The sequence below is a fragment of the Falco biarmicus genome, chromosome 8 (assembly GCF_023638135.1).
Source record: "Falco biarmicus isolate bFalBia1 chromosome 8, bFalBia1.pri, whole genome shotgun sequence".
Classification (NCBI taxonomy): domain Eukaryota; kingdom Metazoa; phylum Chordata; class Aves; order Falconiformes; family Falconidae; genus Falco; species Falco biarmicus.
This window is the reverse complement of record NC_079295.1, coordinates 39,771,213-39,792,864: the sequence shown is the minus strand read 5'-3', so window position 1 is coordinate 39,792,864 and position 21,652 is coordinate 39,771,213. Positions and strand designations below refer to the sequence as shown.

The 21,652-nt window shown below is 43.7% G+C and overlaps 1 protein-coding gene and 1 long non-coding RNA gene across 20 annotated transcripts in view; both read left to right on the top strand.

Annotated features, from left to right (window-relative positions):
* The window catches only part of GTDC1 (glycosyltransferase like domain containing 1), a 186,004-nt gene extending 182,224 nt beyond the window's left edge, over positions 1-3,780 (top strand). For 17 of the 19 annotated variants that reach the window (XM_056350355.1, XM_056350354.1, XM_056350353.1 and 14 more), the window contains one exon: positions 2,472-3,780. In XM_056350355.1, coding sequence (XP_056206330.1) covers positions 2,472-2,555 — 84 coding nt within the window. In that variant the 3' untranslated portion in view covers positions 2,556-3,780. Of the gene's footprint in view, positions 1-408; positions 578-1,624 lie in introns of all 19 variants that reach the window. The other 2 variants (XR_008823701.1, XM_056350351.1) reach the window with 2 other exon arrangements.
* A 2,861-nt stretch (positions 3,781-6,641) lies between these two features.
* Positions 6,642-21,652, top strand: part of LOC130154339 (uncharacterized) — a 138,797-nt gene continuing 123,786 nt past the window's right edge. The window contains exon 1 of the long non-coding RNA XR_008823703.1: positions 6,642-7,471. This is a non-coding gene — a long non-coding RNA (uncharacterized LOC130154339). The remainder of the gene's footprint in view (positions 7,472-21,652) is intronic.

Sequence of the window (21,652 nt, the reverse complement as noted above, 5' to 3'; positions counted from 1 at the left end):
TGCTTGATTTCCAGCGAGCATAATTCAGAATGGTTTCGGAGGGGGAGGTGGTCTAGATCTGCTTCTCAGAGCCTCTGTGGGAATGTTCTAGCAGCCTGTAAACTCGGGAGTGCTGTGTCCATGCTCTCTCATCTCTGTTTCAGTGCGAAGGCACGGGATCCTAAGTAAAATGTATATAATGTAAGGATCTCTTATGTGAAAGAAAACTTTGGTTACTTGTTTAGAACATCGAATCATAGAGTAATTAAGGGAGGTATTTCCGGAGGTCATCTGGTCAGCCTCTGCTCAAAGTGGGGGCCAGCTTCGAAGTAGGATCTCACTTCAAAGTTGGATTAAGTTGCTCGGGGTTGCATCCAGGTTAGAGTGAAGTCTTGACACTATCCCTTCCCATATGTATGGCTGTTATAGGTGAAATCCAGCTGGCTTAGGAGGTTTGCATGGGTGAGAAGATCTGCTGGACTGTGGGACACAGTTTAAGCATTTTGGGCCGACCTTAGGTCTGGAAGCAGCTGTGATTAGGATCGCCCTACCACGTGTGCTAATGTGGATCCTCACTGGGGAAGAAATGAGCGAGCCGGTAGGCTGTTGAAGTTGCCTACTAGGTCATTCTGGGATCCAACCATACATATACAGACATCATATATATAAGTAGACATATATATAAGTGTGCATATACTTACATATATTTGTGTGGACCGCACATGCATTTCTTCCAGGTCTTGCCTTGCTCATGCTCTCTGAGGTATATATGTAGGAGATTTCAGCTCTGAAAATGTTTGTCTATGGCTCGCAGCACTTGGCTGAGCTGGTAGGGCAGGAAGAAGGTGTTCATTAAGCAGGTGGTTACATGTGCATCTTTCAGCATAAACACCAGGACTCTGAACTTTTTATTCTAACAGTATTAAATAGCTTCCAATTTAGTTTTAGGAAGCAAGTGAAAAGTGGCAGATGAACCACAACTGCTGTAAAACAGTAGATGGAGGAGTGGGTCAAAGGAAGTAGGATTGACTTTGAAAGAAAAGCTGCAAAAAGCGTGAAAACTTATTTTTTCAGCAAAGTTTCTTGAAATTACCTTGAGAAAGAAAGCCTGAAACTGTTTTCCTGCTGTTGTAGTTGGTCAATGTGTTCTAAGCCATCCTATGCAAGGTACCCACCAGCTTATCTTGCGTAGACTCGCATCCCACATTTGGTGTTTTTTGTTTAAAAGCAGAAAGAATGAAACTTTTTTAAAGACCAAGACAGGAAACTGCAGAGCAGACCAGTTTGTTCAGGGAAATACTGATACTTTACTGAGGAGTATTATATAGCTCTGACTCCGGCCTCACAGTGCACCCAGTTTGCGTAAACCAGTGCTGTCTTTTGATGGTGGTTTCCAAAGGTGCTTGGAGTTGGAAAGTTGAGCTCCAAAAGTAATTACTACAGGCTGCTTTCCACCTTGATTCTTTCCCAATACTCACTTACGGAGGGAAGGAGCTAGGTCATGGAGTAAAGCTGACCCAATGCAAATTTCTCTGTAAATCACTCTGCTGTCTTGCCTGCCAAGTCTCAGGTTTTGTGCTGAATAATAGTCTCTAATTCTTAATTTTGTTAAGGTGTTGTTTTGGTTTTGTTTTTTTTAATGCAGAAAATGTACGCCAGATCAGTAGTGTCTGCTTGAACTCCAGCTGTCCTGAAACAGCAGGCCTAAACGGGATGAACAGTCCTTGTGAAATTCTAAAGGTTAACTCTGAGGTCTAATGATGGCAGAGTAGATAATATTTGCTTTGGTTCTGATCTTAGGACATGGGAAACAAAGAAGTTGATTATTTCATAGAAGATATTGTACTGCTACTGTCATCTTACTGTGCTGCCTGTTCTTCATGGGGAGATCTTGCTTATGTGAAAACTTTGCTTCTCTTGATCTCTGCATATTTAGGAGATGTTTGACTGAATCCCTATTTCTTGGAAAAAAAAAAACCCACCAAAACCAAAAACCAACAACCAACGAATGCCCAGACCTTCGCAGAGTTATCACTCCCCCCAGAAAAGGAGTTGAATTAATTCTCTCCGAGGTTACCCTACAATAGAGCCCAGAGGCCAGACCAGCGATGGTCAGGCAGGAGAGTGAGGCCCTCACTCCTGCTGGGGGGTGGTTCTGCCATGTGGGAGGGCGAGAGGGGCCAGTCAGTCCCCGTGGGTGTCAGGTCCTTGGCGTGTCTGCCGGGACCGCCGATGAAGCAGATGGCGTTTGGTGGTGCTCATCCAGGAGCAAGCACCCTGGGGCCGCCGACCAGCTTACCTGTCTTTAAAAATAAAATGCTGAATGCACCCAGATAACGCCGCCTAAGTGTTCCATGACCGCCTGGCTTGCACCCCTCGGGTCACAGCGCGTTGCGGCACGGAGCCACGCTCCTTCCGGTGCTGGAGAGATCCCTTTTGTGTCCCAGCATCTAACGCGGCTTCGTGCACTTTTCTCTTCTGCTTCCTCGTAGGGCGAGACGGCTGGCTTTTCTTGGGCAGCGCTCGGCAGTAAATTCAGGTCTCTGCTTGCAGCAGAACCGAGGGAAGATTTGTGACAGATGGGGCTAAGTCACAAACTTGCAGCCTCAGGCAGAATTGTGGAAGTTTCCAGAGTGTGCCCATATTTACCTGATCAGAGAGAAAAGAAAATCTGCAGAGGAAGCCGAGCCTGGCTGCTTGTCATAGCTGACACAGAGCCATCTGCCACAAACCTGTGGCGGCTTCAGATCTCCAATCCCTGCCACCACCCCAGCTCAAATTAAATACAGATTCTTAGAGACGTTATGATGGTTACACATGTCCTCGGCATCACATGCAGGAGACTGTTCAAAAAAAATATGTGGCCTGTTGTGTAACCGCACTCATGTATCCCATATGTGGTGCCACATTGAATTTCCGGTTGAATCTGTTTTTATCCTTTGTACTGGATGACATGGTGCCTGAATTCTTTCTTTTCGCCGACACGATGGCAGCCAAGCTGCAGCTTCAAACGCTCACACTTGGCTGAGTTTCTACCTAGGTTGCCAGGTTATCATTGGAGCCTTATTGTGTCCTCAAAGGGCCACAGGGCCTGAAAGGAGGATCCGAACACTGCCGGACTAATTGGGCAGCCATCTCCGGGTTGTTTGGAGGCAAAGGGCTGCTTTAGCGCTTTTTTTTTTTTTTTTTTTTTTTTTTTTTTGGCAAATTAATGACTCTCTGGCACGGGGGTTTTTAAGTGAAGGTATTAATAAGGGGTCTGGCAGGTAATCCCATGATTCGTGGAGTTACATTTGCATTTAATTAATCTTAAAGAAAGCTGAAAGATAAACAGCTGTAATTCAAACTAGCATGGGAAATATGCTACATGGTGCCATCTATCCGATAAAATGAAAGCCGAGACACTTGTTTTATTTCTCTCAAGGATGGAGAACAAACAGATAACAATCAAAATACTTCCAATAAAAACCAGTAGTTTAAATGTAATGGCAGTTCATCAAGAATCTTTGCATCCAGTTACAAATACAGTCTTTTAAAGATAAATCACTTATGATTCCAGCAGTCAAGCGGCTATATTTGTTGATGTAAAATGTTTTGAAGATGTAGATTGTACAATAAATTTTTAATAAAGTGCCCACTGCAATTTTTAATTAGCATATCTCATTCATGTATAAGTGTGTACATCTATCTGTATATTTATCACTATGCGTATCCTTGTGTCAGAGTCAATGAATGCAATTGTGTCTTTATCTGATGAAGTAGAATCTGTTTTGCAAGCGATAATAAAACATTATGACAATTCCAAGATTTCCAACTCTGCTCTGGGAAGAATCAAGAAGAGGACTGTCGGTGAGGTGTTACGATGTGAAGCCCGGTAAGACCTCGGTTTGCAGACAGGTATGGTTTCAGCGCCCCGTGTGTCAGACAGGGTACCTCCTCTCCCTCTCCCAGCAGGCTGTCACCCATCAGCAGCCATCAGCATCTTCCCTTTGCCCGAGCACCGTCCGCAGCAGGTGAAAGCCACGGGCTGGTCCCTCTCCACATATATGCCTTCTGATTCCATCAAGATGCTGAAATGTCTGTTTTCAGCGTGAGGGAAAGCGTGCAGTACCTCTCCTTAAAAAAAAATTACTCCATTAAGCAACCAAAAACCTGAGGGACATCTGATGGTAAGTGTTTGGGTATTTTCCTAGCACTGCGAAGTTGTAATGTTGCAGTAATCATCTCTCTTGTATGGTGGTTCCTCTTCATTTCTGCTCAGCCGAAGCCCAGATTGGCTGTGGGTGTTGAATGCGGTTGAGTAGAAGTGATCTTCTCAAGGCAGCCTGTGTAGGTGTGGTAGTCACACTTGGTAGAGCCGAGGAGCAGGACTGCCTTGCGCTTTGTACCAGAGGGTATTGTAGGTGTTCATTAACGTTATCGCACCTTGCACCAGCAAGAGCAAATGAGAATATTTGTTTTGTTTTTACTGATGGGGAAACTGAGGCATGGCGCAATTGAAGCGAATCGGTTCGAGTTTCACAGTGAGTCATTCTGCAAACCAATAAAAGGCAAAGAGACGCTGTAACGTCGCATGAGGGCTTGTGGTGAACAGGCTCAATACACCAATTTCTGTGGTTTTGAGCTGAAGACTGCTGCTGTCCTCGGTGCACACCCTGAGCAGGCCAGTGACCAGAGGAGGTCTCACCCAGCTGCTTGGCAAGGTGGTGCTCTGCCTTGGTTTACTGACTGATCAGTGATGCTGTAACCATACCCAGCTCAGTCTGGTAAGTGAGGCTTCATCTTGATGGAAAATTTTCCCTCCGAGTCACGAACCCTTGTAAATAACGGTTTATAATAGAAACACTGTGAGAACTTTGAATTGCAGGGTAATAAATAGCAACGCTGCATTATCTTCTGGTATTTCTTTACATTCTCAGTGAAGATGCACAGCTGCTCTGGAGTGAGGAGGGGAAAATGCCCTTCCCGCATGTCCTGGGACCTGCAGGTTGGCCTCATGTCAGGGCACCCTGACGTGTCCCTCGAGGTCCTCGGTCAGGAGGGTGAGGTAGGACAGCCAGGTAGTTGGAGGCGATGCTTCCCCCGAGGCAGTCTTCCCCCGTAGACTGAAACAACCTGAGGAGTTATGCCTCACAGTTTCTGAAGATCAAACGAGACAGCCGCTCCACACTGCTTCATTTAAAGCCTTCGCTTCAGAAGGTCAGAGAGACAAACTGGGATCTCAGTCCCATTGTTCCTACACACATGAGTAAGCAGCGAAGGCAGAGACCTAGTCTTATGAGCAAAATGACGGAATTAGACCTTGATTTACTTTCATATTTATTGATGTTTCACCTGCACTGGCACAGCCAACTGCAGGTGCTTTGGGAGAGGTTTAGGCAGGGAGCGAGGGGCGCAGGCGTTTTCTCGACTCCTGCAGACACAGCGAGTATGCTCCTACCGGAGCCTCCTTGCCTCCTGCATCACTACAGGCCAGGCACCTCATCCTGCCATCCTTGTGTCTTAGTACTTGAGAGCGCAGGAAACACAGGTTTATTCCACATGAGAGTCATCTTTTCCCATATAATAGAAAAGAAAATCCTAAAATAATTAGGGAATTTTGTAGCAAACAGTTTCCAGCATTGCTAGCCCTGCTCCGGTCGTGCTGCAGGCACCACGAGGAGCCATGCTACAGACCGGCTTCCATCCGCGTTTGCAGCGTTGAGACCTCTGACTTAGCTCAAAGCTGTTCTGAATTAGGAGGCTAGATTTTTCTAATCGCATTTTTAAAGACTGAGCCAGCAGTTCATTAGAAATCGTGGAGCAAATTCTGCTTCTCTATTACACCAATATAAATCTTGAATGAATTTATATCAGGATAACTGGGAGGGTAGAATGTACCTCCCATCTTGTTCCTCAGATTATTAAAAGTTAAAGGGCCTTGAAAATTAAATTCACCTTTCCCTGTTTGAGCTGTTTACTCTGTTTTTTATTCCAGTAAGGACAGTTGAAATGAATTACCCAGTCTCATTTCTGTTCATAGTCACTTTTAAGTTTGGTTCTCATGTACTAGCCCAAGACTAGTTTGTGTGGAAAAGACCGGAGGGCATTTTCTTTCAAACAAATTGTTTTCCTGGGAATAATTTCCTAGAGAATTATATTAAAACCTTTCCCTGAATCCTTGATTTTTGGAAAAAAAATATTTTCCTCTTCTATATCCTCGATTTGGGGGACTTGGCAGTCCTCTACTTGCAGATATAAATGGGTGCCTTAATGAAAGTTCTTGAGAATTTTACCTTCTAATAGGCTAACCTTATTTAACTGAAACACTTTTTAAATGATTCAGTCTGGTAAGCAAGGCTGCATCTTGCCTCTGAATTTTGCCTCTGAGTTATGAACCCTTGCAAAGAAGGTTTTATAATAGAAGCACTGTCAGAGCTTTAATTATAGGGTAATAAATAGCAATGCTGCATTATCTTCTGATATTTCTTTACATTCTTAGCGAATATACACAGCTGTTGCTGGAAACCGATAATCAAGTGCTATGTAACTGTGCTACAACTTAGCACCCACCCTCCGATAGCGGCAGCGGCGGCAGCGGCGGCAGCAGCCAGCGCGTAGCGGGGCGGAGGCAGCGGGCAGGGGGTTCGGGCAGCGGGTCCCGGGCGGGGGGGGGGGGGGGCTGGCCGGGCCCGGGGAGCTGCCCGAAGTGCATCTGCCCCGGGGCGGGGGGAGTGGGACGGCGGCATCCCCGGGAAGAGCTTTTCCCATCCCGGCCGCCGGGGCGAGGCCAGGGGGATGGAGCTGGGGCAGAGCGGGGAGCCAGGGTTAAACGAGGCCAGTGGCAGCGAAAGCAGTAATAATAATAATAATAATAACAATAATAATAATATGGACAATAATAGCGCTAAAGGGTGGGAGGGCGCAGCGGACGCTGCGGAGCCGGGGGCGGTTGCGGCCCCGCCGTGCGCTCCGCACCTCCCCGCGCAGCCCGGCGCAGCGCTGCGGGCGGCAGAGGAGCCCCCGCTTCCCCCCCGCGCCCCCGCGCCCCTCCGCCTGGCTCCGCGCCCGAGGGGCTCCGCGGGACGGCATCCCGCCCCCCCACCCCGCCGCTGGTCATTAGCGCTATTATTGATAATAAAAAACATGACGTTATTTCGGAAATAAAATTATTTTGTAAGTTGTATATGCAGAGACTACCACACCGCGCGCCCCGGAGTGGCCCTTCCGCGGCTGCGGAGCGGCTGCGCGGGGTAGGCAGCCTCTGCCCCCAGCCCTGTGCGCCTGCCGCTGCCCGGCTCCGTCTCTCCCACAGGTTGGGTGTCCGCGCTCAAAAGGAAAAAAAAAAAAAAGGCAAAAACCCACAAAAGAAAAAAAAAAAAAACAACAACCCAAAGAAGGCAGAAATACCCGCAAAGCCGGCAAGCAGCGCGGGCGCGGAGCGCGGCGCTGGGGAGGAGCGGAGGGCTGCGGGCGAGGGACTTAACCCTTGGAGCTTTGAAGGCGAAACAAGGTAAGGCGTTGGAAAGGCATGTCTGTAAACAATGATAATTAGCCTTTTCCAAAATCATAACACTGATTAAAATCTCTGATTCATTATTTATTCATCACAGAACCTCTTCGCAGACCTGGGAATAGTGATTAAAACCTAAGTGCTGCTTAATTCCGCACAGCTAGAGAGGCGCCTACCAAGGGGTTAAAGCAGGAAGGAAAGAGGAAACCGAGCAAACAGAATTCTTCTTTTAAGAACCAATACTTTCTTCTTCCCTTCCTGGCAGGAATACTCCTATTCCCCCAAATTTTGGTATTATGAAAATGTTTCTCATACGAAGTACAAGTGTTAGACTGAATCCAGTTGGTACTGAAATTGCAAACACACTTTCACTCCTAGAAAAGCCAACAGAAAGGAACTTCTTTTAACTCCATAATAGCAGGTTACATAGTAAATGAACAACTGATGGTCAACGGGCCAATTATGGTATAAATATCCGTTGTTTACAGCGAGGTGTTAAATGAGCCTTTCGAGCACAAAGGATCAGACTGTCTAAGCTACAATTTGTGCTTCATCCCATTACGTCTCCCCTAAAAAGGCCCGTGCCGTTGTAGGTAATGTGCGCACAGAACATATTTCTTTCTGTTGATTTTAGTTTGCTTTAATTCAATACACACTCTTGTTTACTTTTTAAAATTTAAATAAATGTCAGCATTGTATAATTTCTATGTTAACAAAGCAGTGAGCAAAATCCCTTGTATGTTTATAAAATATTATTGTTTAATTCACATAGTTTAGGAATTCCAAATGTTGAGAATAGGAAGGAGGCCAAATACCATCTGTTTATAACTATGATGCATCATCATATGTGTACTTTAAAAAAGAAGAAAAAAAAGCTTGGTCAATCATGCCACTGTTCTATCTGCTAGGAATATGGTGAGGGTTTTAAAATCGCTCTGTGCAATTGGCAGGAAATTTTGGTAGGGTTTAATTCTGAGTAGGGGTGTTACAGGAGTTGCTCACGTCTGTGTTCCTGTCGGAAAAGCTGCGTGAAATACTCACGTGCCCCGGCTCCTGCAGGCACATATTCAATCACTTTCTCCCAGCTTCAGTAGTTCCCCCTTCTACAGACCAAGAAACGGGCACTGGAAGATTTCTTTAAGCTCCTTATAGGTTTGGGGGGGGGGGGGGGGGGGGGGCGTGTCGTATGCATTTGGGGGTACCTTTTCCAGGGAGTCATACATTCATATTCCTGGATTTTTAAGAAAGAAAGTGTGATGGTTTTGTAGCCTGCCTTGCAAAACACAGTTTATAGGCTATCATTCAGCTGATTCTGCAAATGTGTGTTGGGGTTTTTTTTGGGTTTTTTGTTTTGTTTTTTTAAAAAAAAAAGCCTCTGTCAAATGATAGTAGTTTTAGGTCCAAGTTAAAATAGATCCTCATTAAAAATAATACATTCCATACTACTGAGTTGTACGTAACGTGCATTTTAAAGAGAAGGTAGTCTGCAGGCTTAAAAACAAAGAGAGTGTCTCGAAGTTAAGTAGATAAGAAGATTTTTTTTTCCAAACCCAAGTTAATTAGCTAGTACGTCAAGCCTCATAGATGTCTTCCTACCTTTCAAGGGCTGAAGAATCCCCAGTAAATGTACTTAAACTTCCTAGCGAGGGCCAGTGAGATGAATGCAGAGATTAGGGCGAGTATTACCGTGCCTTCTCAGTACATCCCAGCTGCAGTTCATCCTACTATTGATAATGATGCTTGGAGTTACTGAGGTGGTTTCTGAAACTCACATATGGGGTCCTTTCCCCAAGGATGAGGAATAATAGCGGCACTCAGGTGGTACGGGGAGGGTAAGAACAGATTTGCAGTTATCTTTGCCTGATGCATGGTGAATTTTTGGTTGCGCTGATTTAATAAATTGAGAGGTACATTTAGGATAAGGGCTGTAATTCTCTGATACAGTTTTCATTCTGTGTTAACAAACGGAAGAGGGAGGGTGAGGGGGTGGGGGGAGCACAGGTGAAGGGAAAAATGTCTGGGCTTGCTGGAACCCAACCCTGGCAGAGTGCTGGTGCAGTATGAAACGTTTTGTGGCCAAACTCTCAGCAATTTCTGTAATACCACAATTTAGCATACTATACGCTGCGCTGAAATGCCTGGGACTTTGTTTTTGAACTTCTTCCTTTCTACTGTTACATTTAACTTGCAGCATCTTGAATTACTTAGCTACACCCAGATAGAAAGTTACAGCTTCTTTTGCTCTGTGCACTGTGCTGAGCTGTTGCTGCTAAAAACTGCCCGTCAGGGTGTGAAAGCCCTTCCCAGCTCTTTCCTGTATGTTTTCCATTATAAGTCAGTCTTTAAGGTATCTTTCTGAGACAATTTATTATCTTGAAAGGCTTTTTTTAAAATTATTATTATTTTTTTAACATTAAGAAAAGGAAATGCCTTACACACCTTTCTGAAATAATCTTTATGGAGCTGGTTCTGTCGAGAGATAATTTGCTACCATGCAGTGTGTTTAATCTGCTCACGCTGACACTACAGGAGTGAAAAGCAGGACAAAAGATACCTTCTGTCACTGTAGTTTGCAAGAAGTCATAAATGTGAAATGTATACAATCCCAACTCAAAAAAACCCTGGTATTCTGCGCCAGCTTCAGATAGGCATGCATTCCTGCGTATTACTTCATATTTTCCATGGCTATGTGATCCTTGTCTCCCAAGCTGAGATAGCAATCAAGGGGGCAGATTGTCCAATTATGATGTGCATACCTGTCCACCAGGAATTGTATGGAACCCTCATACTCATTTATCACTTCATTTTTACACGCTGGAGTAGTTTTATGAGATACACTTGATAGAAGCAGTTTCGAAGGTTGCTAAATACCATGTTCGTTGCATGCTTGGTTTCATGCCGTTCCTGGGTGCTGGAGGGTCAGTGCAGATGGGTATTTCAAATCTTACCCAAGCAGAGGTATAAATTCTGTATAAAAAGCTGTGGCTGAGGTTATGACCCCTCCACCCCTGACTCCAGCATAGTGGGCATATCTGCTGTACCTCTGGGCAGTCATCGGTACCTGAATTGGGGCCAGCAGCTTTCCATCCAGCAGCTGCACGTCTTGCACTCGTGTCTGCTGCGAACAAAACATGCATTGGGCATGAAGCACGCAGTAATCCACAAGAACGCACTCCCCGGTGCATCACACTAACTTCTAATCCCCTTTTGGGGTCTGAACACCTTGTGTTCCCGCTAGCGGTGGTAGCTGAGGACATTCGTCGTCTCACAAGCTTCCGGGCATTAACATTTAACCGTCCTATAATTTGTTTTTTAAGTGAAAGCAGGGAGATTAATAAACTTAATCTAGCATTCACACAGATTTGAGGACAGCTGACCTCTGCCCTCTAGAGACCTGGGCTCATTTAAGAATCTGCATCTGAGAGAGCCCCTACAGTTGTAATGTCACAGCGAGCCCTGTCCCCCATGGACTGCAGCATCTCACCCTCTATTTCTGCAGCAAGAACAGTGGTGACAAGGAATTTGTTTATTTATGTCTCCCACCTCTGAAGGGGTCAGTGTTAGCAAACACAGCTCCCTTCTGCAAGACAGCAGGCTAGAGCAGCGCTCCTGGGGGAAACCACAGCAAAAGTAAAATCCTGGTCAAAAAATATTCAATCTTCCGATTTGTTTCTGTTTAGGAAAGGGGAAAAAAAAAACCCCAACCAATAACAAAAAAAGAAAAGGGGGGGGGGGGGGGGAAGCTGGAATGTCACCTCTTTGTTTTGGGGCACAGGTCTGCAAGTTTTGGTATTATCCTGTAAAAATCCCCAAATCAGCAAAGCCTTTCATGTGGAAGCATTCAGCCAATGGAAACGCTGCCGCAAACTGCAAAGCATTATGTATGGAGCTCTTTGCACATTTCATGTCGTACAATTCTTTGGAAAAATTTGGATAGGAGTAGTTTGTCAATGCTATTAATAGATATGTTTAATGCAGAAGTGTGCAATGTGATGAACAGCCTTGGCAGGAACCATATCCAGCCTGATTGTATTGTAATACTGTTTGATGCAGCAGTATGTTTGATCAGTTACAAGTGATGAGTATCATATCACATCAAACAATTTAATACAGTCTCATTGTATGGAATTATGGCTGCTGTCAATCAGCATGTGGCCTATTCCTTGCAGATCTGTCTTTGGGAGCTGGAATACAATGGTAGCTACATAAGCATTAATAAATAAAGTGCTGCTGGAATTCCATACAGACCTGTTGAGATTTTTGTTTCTCTTTCATGGCCTTTTTATTTTTTATTCCACCCCCACACACCCCGTCTTCTTCTTCAATGCCGCGTGGAGATGGGCTCACCTGGTCAATAGGACCACCAAGGGTGGAGCTGGCGTGCTTTGAAGAGTGCTTGGAAAACATCTAGCAAAGATACATGAGAGTTGTGAATTTTGTTTTTTGCAAATAGCAGCCTGAGTAGAAATCCACTGAACTTGTTTTCTGCTGAAGCTTCAGAGAGTCTCTTTTCTTGGCTTCCTCGAGGGGGAGGAGCAGCTACCTATTAAAAATGCATATGTTTTGTCTTACTGCTTGGCGCACCTCACTTGATAACCCCCTACTTTGGTTTGGGGATGGCACTCTTTGAACTTAAAGTCTCTTCCTTAGGACTGATATATTCAAGGTGCTGGAGGGGAAGCCTGTATCAGATGAAAGATACGTATGTAAATAACGGTGCAGAGGTGGGGTTTAAGGCATTACCCATTTTCCTATCGGTTTCAGACATATGCTGCTCTGCTGCTGCCTTGCCTTGCGAAAGCTGGGAATCCCTAGCACAGTGTATGATTTTTAATGAAGTCATACTCTGCTGCCTGCAAATATGGGGTCATGCTACACTTGTACAGGAGCGGTGATTTCAGTAATGTTGCTTATTGTGGTCAAAGAGGGCAGAAGATTGCCTTTTTGCATTGTGTGGCTCTGGGGTTTTGGAGCCTGCACAGACAAATTGATTACGTTGCAGTAGGCCACACATTCGGAGAATAGAGGTGTCATGCTGGAAAGCCAAATTTCAGCAGCTGATTAATCAACGTAATGACTGTAAGTTTTTCCACCTTTTGCTACGGTCTCAGCCTGCAAATCTAAATAACTTTCCTACTTGGACGGGAAACCTCAGAATAAATTTTTGTAGATACTATAGGAAGTGGTTGTTGACTTAATAAATTACACATTTCCTTCTGCATAGCAAATTATCCTAGGGGTTAAAATGAAGCACAGTTAGAGATAGGGACAGAAATAAGGATAGCTGCATTTAAGAAAAGTTTCTGGTTGACTTTGAGGTGGTGGCGGAGCTCAGCGCTGGGTTGGAGGGGTGCAGCCTGGCATTCCCCAACTTTCTGAAAACGGTGTTGACTGATCACGACAGAGGACTTAGAGCAATCAGGGCTGCGGAGCTAGTCTGGAGGAGGCTTAGCATTTATGTAACTCAAACAACCTGAACTCAGAGGCATCCTTATAAAGCAAATAAATAAAGACCCGGCTTGCTCCTGTAATATCATCCACCTGATAATGCCTGAGCACTGCTCAGCCAGGTATTTCCTCTGCCTTGTAATCCAAGCAAGATAGACAAGACCCCATATGCTCTGTTTTCCATATGGGAATAGGTTATCCTGTTCCCCACGTTAATTCTGGAATCTTATGGGTTTTATGGACTATAAAATTGGCCACAATTATATCCTGCTCTTGCAAATGAATCTGATTAATTCAGAGCCAAAGAGCTCCATGGTGTCTGATAGTCTGGGTCTTTTACAGTGCAAGGTAATGTAAGATAGCAAGTATAAAATTATATTTGTAAGTGTCCTTACAGCAAAATTATTTTTCTTGAGACCTGGCTTGTTACATAGCTACAATACTCCAGAATCACACAGCACCTGAAGTGGAGCGTGTCCTACCCCAGTTTATCGCATGTCTGGCATTAATTGGCAATGGCTCCGTCTGAGACCGTTATCCAGTCAAATCCTGTAGGCCATGCAGGTCTGGATGGTATTTAGATCAGAAAACTCATCCAAGCAAGAGGAGCATTGGTTTGCCACTAATCCACAGGAGAGCAGTACCTCCACAAGGTTATTTGTAGATTATAAGGCCAAGAAAGGACTATTTGGATCATCTGGTGTCACGTGTATAACACAAGCCATATGACTTCCCTCAATTAATTCCTGTTTGAACCAGAAAACCTCATCCTCTACCGGTCTAAAAATTGCCAGTGATGCAGAAGCCGCCACAACCTTTGATATTATTAGATACGGTGCTTTCAGCGATGTTTTCTCTCCAACAAAGAGACAAAAGTGATGTTTGTCTCCTGTGATTATTAGATACTTGTTTCTGGGGCAAGGATGTCAGTCACGGCACTGAGACCAAAGTCCCTTCTATATCAACATTTGTCACCTGGGTTCCCCTCATGGTCCCATCTTGATCTAGCATCCCTCATTTTGTCAGTTTTCTGAGACTGCTGTTGCAAAGGGCAGCTCTTCAGCAGACACCATGGTGATTTTGTGCAGAGTGTGATGGTCCATTGATAAATAGTGGTCCCTGCACTCCTTTGGTGGGGTCCACCCAAGACAACCAGAAATGGCATCGCTGAAGTGATAACCAATACCTATAGTTAAAAGGTTTTGAATTGCTGTGCATTTTAGGGGTCTAAAGAAAAAAATTAGAAAATCAGTGCCATTGGTGTAGGTTGTGAAGCTCTTGCTGCTCACTGGGATGAAAGGCACCATATGTGAGACACGTTGCTGATTTCTTATATTCAGAAAAGTTGTTCTTAAAGAGCCCAAGGGCCGAGTGATTCGTGCCTGCTGTAGGGAGGTGTTTCATGGGTTGGTTTAGAGGTTTAGAAGCGTGGTTTAGAGAATGAGAGGGGATGCCATTCCCCCACTATACATTAACATAATGAGCTCAGGGTTAGCATTGTTGAACTGAAATGTCAGATTTTAATTATAAGGAGAAAAGGTTTTTTTTTAAAAAAAAATAAAAATCCTGCAGAACATTAACACTATTTTTGCAGGCATTCACCCTAGTTTGTAGAACACATCCATCTCCCTCTCCTAGCTGCACAGCCTATGAAATCTGTGAGAGGAATATAATTTCTTAAGCAGTAAAATATGCTTCCTAGCTAATGAGATATCCACATCTCCCCCATCTTGATAATAATAAGGAGCCTCACAAATGCAGTAAAATTCAGCTACACACCCCCCCACACCCCCACACCCTTTCCTTTCTTGGAGAATAGAAGGAGCAAAATTATTAGTGACTCTTTGTGGCGGGGAGAGTGAACCATGGGGCAACAGGACATCACTCTCCTTCCTCCCAAGGGGTTGAAAGCATCCTGCACCTAAGTGCCCCGACCCTGTGTGAAGTGAGGCACCTCCAGTCATGGTCCCCACAGCTCAAGGACCATGCTGGAGCAATACAGCCATCCCATGCACGTAGGATGCTCACGAGACAGCTTGCTTTGTGCAAACAATGCATGACCCCCCGGTGCGTGTGCCACTGACATACAACACAAGATCTTCAAGCACATCACTGAGAGGATGGTCTTAAAGGTCTTTTCCAACATAAATGATTCGATGTAATTCTATGTCTCTTCCTTCCTATCCCCACTCCCTCCCCCCTCGCCATGGTGCAGGACCCCCAATGAGTTAAAAGTATAAGAGCTGCTCAGAAAGAGGTCAACTAATAAATGATATCTAAATCCTAGTCCCAGATTTTCTGTTTTAAACATGCTGCACAACTAACACTGTGACACTTTGGCAATATGATGGAAAAAAATCCTGTGCCAGCTGACTGATGAGCACCCATCTTTTTTAATTAATTAGGTTGAAAAATATCTTGTGTCAGTTTGAATGTAGGGGCTCTTTCAGCTTCGTTTTTTCTGGATACATATATAGATATATCTATCTGCAGATTTGAAAGCCCAGCGTGAGGCCTCATAAATGATAAAAATATGTATATACTAGAATTATATACACACACACACACATATTGGATAAATTGATACTTAAACATATACGTGTGTATAAAATGTTCTGTTCTCTGTTCTGAGAGATATTTATAAATAGATTTTATATATATATAACTATTTCTATTATTCACAGCTTTATGTGTGTGTATTGTAAAATCTGGGTTGTTGGTTGTTTTTTTTATTTTCCCGTGGTATGCTTTTTAGTTTTTAGCAGAGTAATATATCTGATTTCTCTTTAAATTAAATGAATTTATTTGTCTGCCTTCCCTTAATGGAATCAGTTTTGATATACTCTTTGTTCATGCTGTTACAGGCTTCAGTCTAAGGGCTCTTTGTATTAACTTTTTTAAGTTACATTACAAAGAGGTTTTAAGATTTCCCAACAGGCTTTTATTTAACCAGGGCTTTTGATCTCAAACCTGCTGGGGCCTAGTGAAATCCTTACCAATTCTCCAGTAACTCCTCACTATTGGAATTTGAAAAGACCCACCTGAAGGATTTAACTCGCTGTATGGCTTCAGCCATCCTTTAGATGCTTCTATTCATGCAGACAGCGAGGGGGTCGAGGGCACCCTTTGTGATCCTCCAAGTAGCCTAAGGTGCCCTTTGCATAAGTTGTACTCCTGAGGAAATAAAAATCAGGAGGACACAAACCTATATACCTTATTTCCTGCTATCTTTACTTAAAGGAGGAGCACAGGGGGTCTGCTTAACATCCTTTGCTACCTAAATACCTTTTGGACATGGGAACTCAATAAAGGAACTTTCATTGCATCCATTACCCTACTGCGGTGCATAGCAAATTAGATTTAAAAGGGTACTTTTTCCCTTACAGCTATTTCTATCATTTTCTTTAAAATTTCAATTTAGTGTCTAGTGACAGAATATTCTGTAATGTACATTAGAACTATATAACACCAATTATGCTAACTGTGAACATTATTTCAAAAGAATTAGTTATATTAAGTTATAGATAAACCATTGGGGAAAAAAGGTCAGGTTAGGAAAAAAAGGAGCTATGTGATAATGTTTTAAAGGAGCAACATGAAGTGAATGCTCTTTTCATTTTTTAATCCTTTCATTTTGCATAACCCACACTGAAATTTCACTACTCGCTTGGTCTTCATTATTTAGGCAGGGGGACAGCAAGTCACTGCGCTCATTTACAGCTACGAGTTGTGGTGTAAAAACAACAGCTGAGTCTTGTGGTTATGGAGAAACATCATTGCCTCTGTTGGGAAAGGGATCACACAAACCCATGGAAAGTGTTTGGGCAGACACGGGTAACCAGGACACAGGAAAAAAAAAGAAAAAAAAATGCTGGCAGACCAAGCCTGAAAGAATATAATAACTAAGCACACTCTGCTCACAGTTTTGGTTGCCTTGTTCTTTCTCATGATTGTGACACACATAATATATTTGTTACCTGCATTTTGTGTTCGTTTTCTCAGGTTTTTCTTTATTATTATTATTTCAGTCCAATGTTAAAATAAAACCACTCCAAAGGCAGCAACAGCATCTAAATCTACCTTCTTTTTTCATGACTCATTTTCATTTGTTTATTTGTTATTGGTTTGTGGATTGGAGATTTTTTGAGTTTCAAGATGTTAGATGTTTGGGCTACTTCTTCATGTGCATTTGATCTGGATATGTATTGCATATATGTTTTTGTGTAGATGAGTAAAATAAGAATTCTTTATTTTAATCCTTTTTATTTTTCTTCTTTAGGACTGGTTTAAGACTTTTGCTGGAACTGTACAAGGTTTGGTTATTTCAATTTGTAGAGATTCCTGGCAAATCATTTGTGTTTGTTTGACGTCCTGTGGGATCAAACTGCCATGAATTTTGAATGATCTAAAAACCGTGTAGTTTACTTCAGCTAAAACTGCCTTCCACTTGAAAACATAAATCAGCTCAGTTGAAATCTAGTCGATGTCTTTTCTTTTTCTTTTTTTTTTTTTTCTTCACACTTGGGATTTGCCTCGGCTCCAGCTAGAGCTGGAGCATGGCTGTGCCAGTGCCCCACGCTCAGACGAAGAGCTGCTGTCGCACTCGGGGGGCTGGTGCAGGGTGCCATTGCTGCTAGCCCAGGGCTGGAGTGCTGAGCAGAGGACAGTCGTGACTGTTCCATCACATATCAGCAAAGGATGGGTCCTTGGGCAGACGCTGCAATATGCCCTGCCTGGTATTGCAACAGGCTTCCTCCGAGCGAGTTTCGCATTTTTCTGGGGGCCTTCTCACACTGGTGTAGAATTCTGTAACTTCACAAAACCCATAGGACACCAAGTCAAGACTCTTTTAATTTGCAAACACAGCTCCAAGTGGAGTTATAGTAGGAGCTTTCACTTTTTCTCTAGCAGCGAAGTGAAATTCAAAGCAGATGTGCACACAGGCATTGTCTCTGGGGGACGGATGATATTATTTCACCAGCTTGACATCCGTGGAGGCTAGATTGAAACCCAAAAATGTGCTGGGCTAGTCCTATTTTCTAGATCCTCTGAAAAGGGATTTGTCCCATCAAGTGTATTTGTGGATTCAAGCTTGCCTACAAACCTGGAAGCCTCGGAGCTGGGGCTTCAAACTGGATATTTTTGTGTTCAGAAGATGCAAACCATGATCGATAGGTTTGTGTATTTGTGGCATGGATGCGAGGCTTTAACATGAGCCCGTCTTTACAAGACAGTGGAAAAGAAAGGTAAATTGGGAGGGGAAGAAAGAGCTTTTGGTTAGCAAGGCCTGATGACGTATGTCCATGGGCACCCAGAGGAAAATGCCTCCGTCCAAGACCTTTATTCTTAAAAAAAATCCTGAGAAATTTTCTAGGCAATGTCATCTTTGCCCACCTTAAAGAGGGGAAGCTGTGCTTCTCAAGCACATCTTTTCCACCATGCTGTACTCATTGCTCTGTGTCTTGGAGGGTTTTAGAAAGCCTTGATTAACATGTGGATGGCGATGGATGCCTTTGTCGAGGGAGCAGCACCGGATGCTGCCCGGATGCCTGAATAGCCAGCAAGAAACCAGAGCATCCCAAGTTTTATTCCACCGATTCCCCCTGTGACCTTTGGTAAGTAACTTAACCTGTTGTCCTCAGGATCCCCAGTAAAATGGGAGACCTTAATACTTATCTGGTGGGATAACAGTGCTTAATACTTACCTAATTGGATGACAATACTTACCTACATACCTCACAGGGGTGTTGTGAGGATTAATTAGCTAATGTTTGTAAAGTGCTTTGGAGATGGAAAGGGGTATATAGTAGTGCTAAGCACTATTACTTTGTGCCAGCACTGAGACCTTAAAATGGGTAAGGACGGAATAGGAGTTTTTATATGTTTTAAAGTAAGCCAATTGTTCAAGGCATCCGGATGCTGGAATTATTTTTAGACAGAGATTTCTCAGAAAGTTGGGAAACAGAAGGGTATGATTATATGACCTGAAACCTTTTTTTGTTTCTTTTAGTTGACCGACTAAACTTAATCTTAGTTAGGTGTCATTTGATGAATTGTAAGAACTGCTTGTTGGAGTTTAAGATATATCAGTGTTTACTCTTGCTGATCAAACAATATTTCTTGAAATAAATATCTGTTACAATTTGGACAAACAAATATATTAAATAAGCCAGAGGAAGTATGTATTTCTGTGTTCTTTCTTTCTGTAAGCAGCTTCCTTTATCGGCATAATTCTGCTCTTGTTCCCATTACGGTAACTGAAAGGTAACACCACTGCAGTAAATGGAATTACACCAGATACAAAAGCATTATGTGAGAGCAAAATTATATTTATATGTGGTTTGAAATGCAACTTGACACTTGGATTTAAGGAAAAAACAAACCAACCATTCCTAGATATATATATAGAAATGCAACTTTAACAAAAATTGCCAAGTTTTTTGTTGAATGCTGTTTGTTTCATGGCAACTTCTAAACAGATTTTGCAAAAGGAAGGTCTGGTATAGCATAGAGCATATTTTCCCTTTCACGGGAGGAAACTTTTCAATATTTTTGCCTTTAAATATTTTATTTGGTTCCTAATGTGGGCTCTTGGTCCAAGAAAGCAACTTTATAGTTATCAAAGCGCCCATTTGTATTTTTTTTGCAAGAGCGTTTCTTCAGATCTTTTACTCTTCAACGTTAGAGAGAATTCCCACAAATTCCTGAAATCTGTTAAAATACAGAGCAGAGTGCTTACATTGGTATGTTGTACGTTGCCTGTCCCTGTTAAAAAGGCTGTGCATTTTCATTCTGGATATGCAAAAGAAATTTGATATACTGCTGGGCTAAGCACCAGGATTTGGTTGGCTCTAGGACCGATTCTTACATTTCTGCATCAGGCAAAAGTAAGAATGGATAACACTTGAAATAAAACCTACTCCAAAGCCTTTCTTATGGATATCAGGTTATTTGAAAACGTAATAGAGACCATTCACCGTAATCAAGGGTGAGTCAAGGAAAATGGCATCAAAGAGCTCAAAGCAGCCAAGAGGAAAACTTGACCGAACCCCAAGTGCGTTGTCTGTGTCCCAGCTGCCAGAACAACCGAGGATACTTTGGGGGAAGCCGGCCAGGAAGTCAGGTGCTGTTGTTGGAAAGGATATCTTCCAGATTAACTGGCATTTGGCCCTTCAGCTGCTGTGCGAGCCCAGCGTGGGCCCATGGGCGTTGAATCCAGCTTTGGACCACAGGAGGAGGATGAAGTGAAGTATGACTGACGCTGTCACCAGCAAGCTTGTCAAGCTAATGCTTATAATATATGCATACAGATATAATAGCTAGCTAGTGCTTTGCAGTTGGCTGTTCCTGAGGAGGACCTGGGGGGACAAGGGGACTTAGTGTTTGGGGAGAATTATCTGTATCTAGGCAGCAGAATTTGCAGACTTGGAAGCTGGTTAATTTGGTTGAAGTACAGTACTTTGCTAACCCCTTGGTGCCCGTCGTTAACATTTCCCAGAACAGGAGCGGTTGCCAAAACAGAGAGGATCGCCATAGCCAGTGCCTGGAGCTCAGAAGGTGGAACTGCAGACAGGGAGGAAAAGGTGGGGGAAAGCGAGAGACACATGCAATTTGATGCTGGGGGATCAAACAATGGAAGAAAAGTCAAAATCTGCTCTCACTGACCTGAGACAAACCACATGACCTCACGGTAGAATGGGATAAAAGCCCACTTCTACGGTACTTTAAGAATTATTAGAGATAGTGCAGCATCCAGGTGCCACCACTATGGAGACAGACACAGATATGCAGAGCAGCTCCCGTCATGGAGTGGGACTACACACTGCGTCATGTGATGGGAAAGCACTTTTCCCATTATCTCTGCTCTTGCAGCCTCTGGGAGACCTAAAGAAGATGTAGCAGCAGATAGCTTTGTACACCTGGATTTAATCTTCACTCTCCTGCCTTACACAAATCAACTCCATCTGATGGTGTAGTGTAGATTTCCAGCATATTCACTGGTTTGGCAACACTCCTTAAGAAAGAGATGTTCTGGGAGGAATGCACAAGCCAAAGTCCAACTTTCAAAGCAGACAGTGCTTGCTGCGTCAGTGATGGGTGATACACAGTTCAGCTCTGTAATGCCTGAAATTGCTTCAGTGATGTCTACCAGAACTTGTATGCCAAAGCATTTTGTTCTACTTTAACAAGTGTTTAATAAATAGCAACTTCTATTAAAAAAAAAACACAAACAACAAAACCCCCCTCAAAACACCAAAAAGACCCCCACAAACCAAAATTTTAGGTCTTTAGTAGTCATACAAATAAGACAGTGCACCTGAACAGGAGAGTTTCAAGGTGACATGTAGGCATCTGAACACAAGACACCTAGTGACTGAGGCTGCCTCTAGCCACTGGTGAGGCACAGGCACATCTGGGCTGTGATACATCCTATATTTAAAAAGCTTGGTGATCCCTTCCTCACCTTTGGCATTTACACCCTTCCCTTCAGGGAGCACCGATGCCACATGGTGCGTGGCCACTTTAGGCAGCTGAAGTGGCCAAACCCAGCCCCTGGGAAATGGGTCTCCAGATGGTCACTGGGGGTGCCAGCTTCAGCCTAGAGAGGGGACTTAGGGTGTGGGATGGGGGCTATTGGGAAGCACAGCAGCCTCAGGTGTGGGTAAGACACTGAGCAAACACCCTACACCCTAAGAAGATGTCTTGCTTACTGGGTTTAATTGCTGCTGGTGC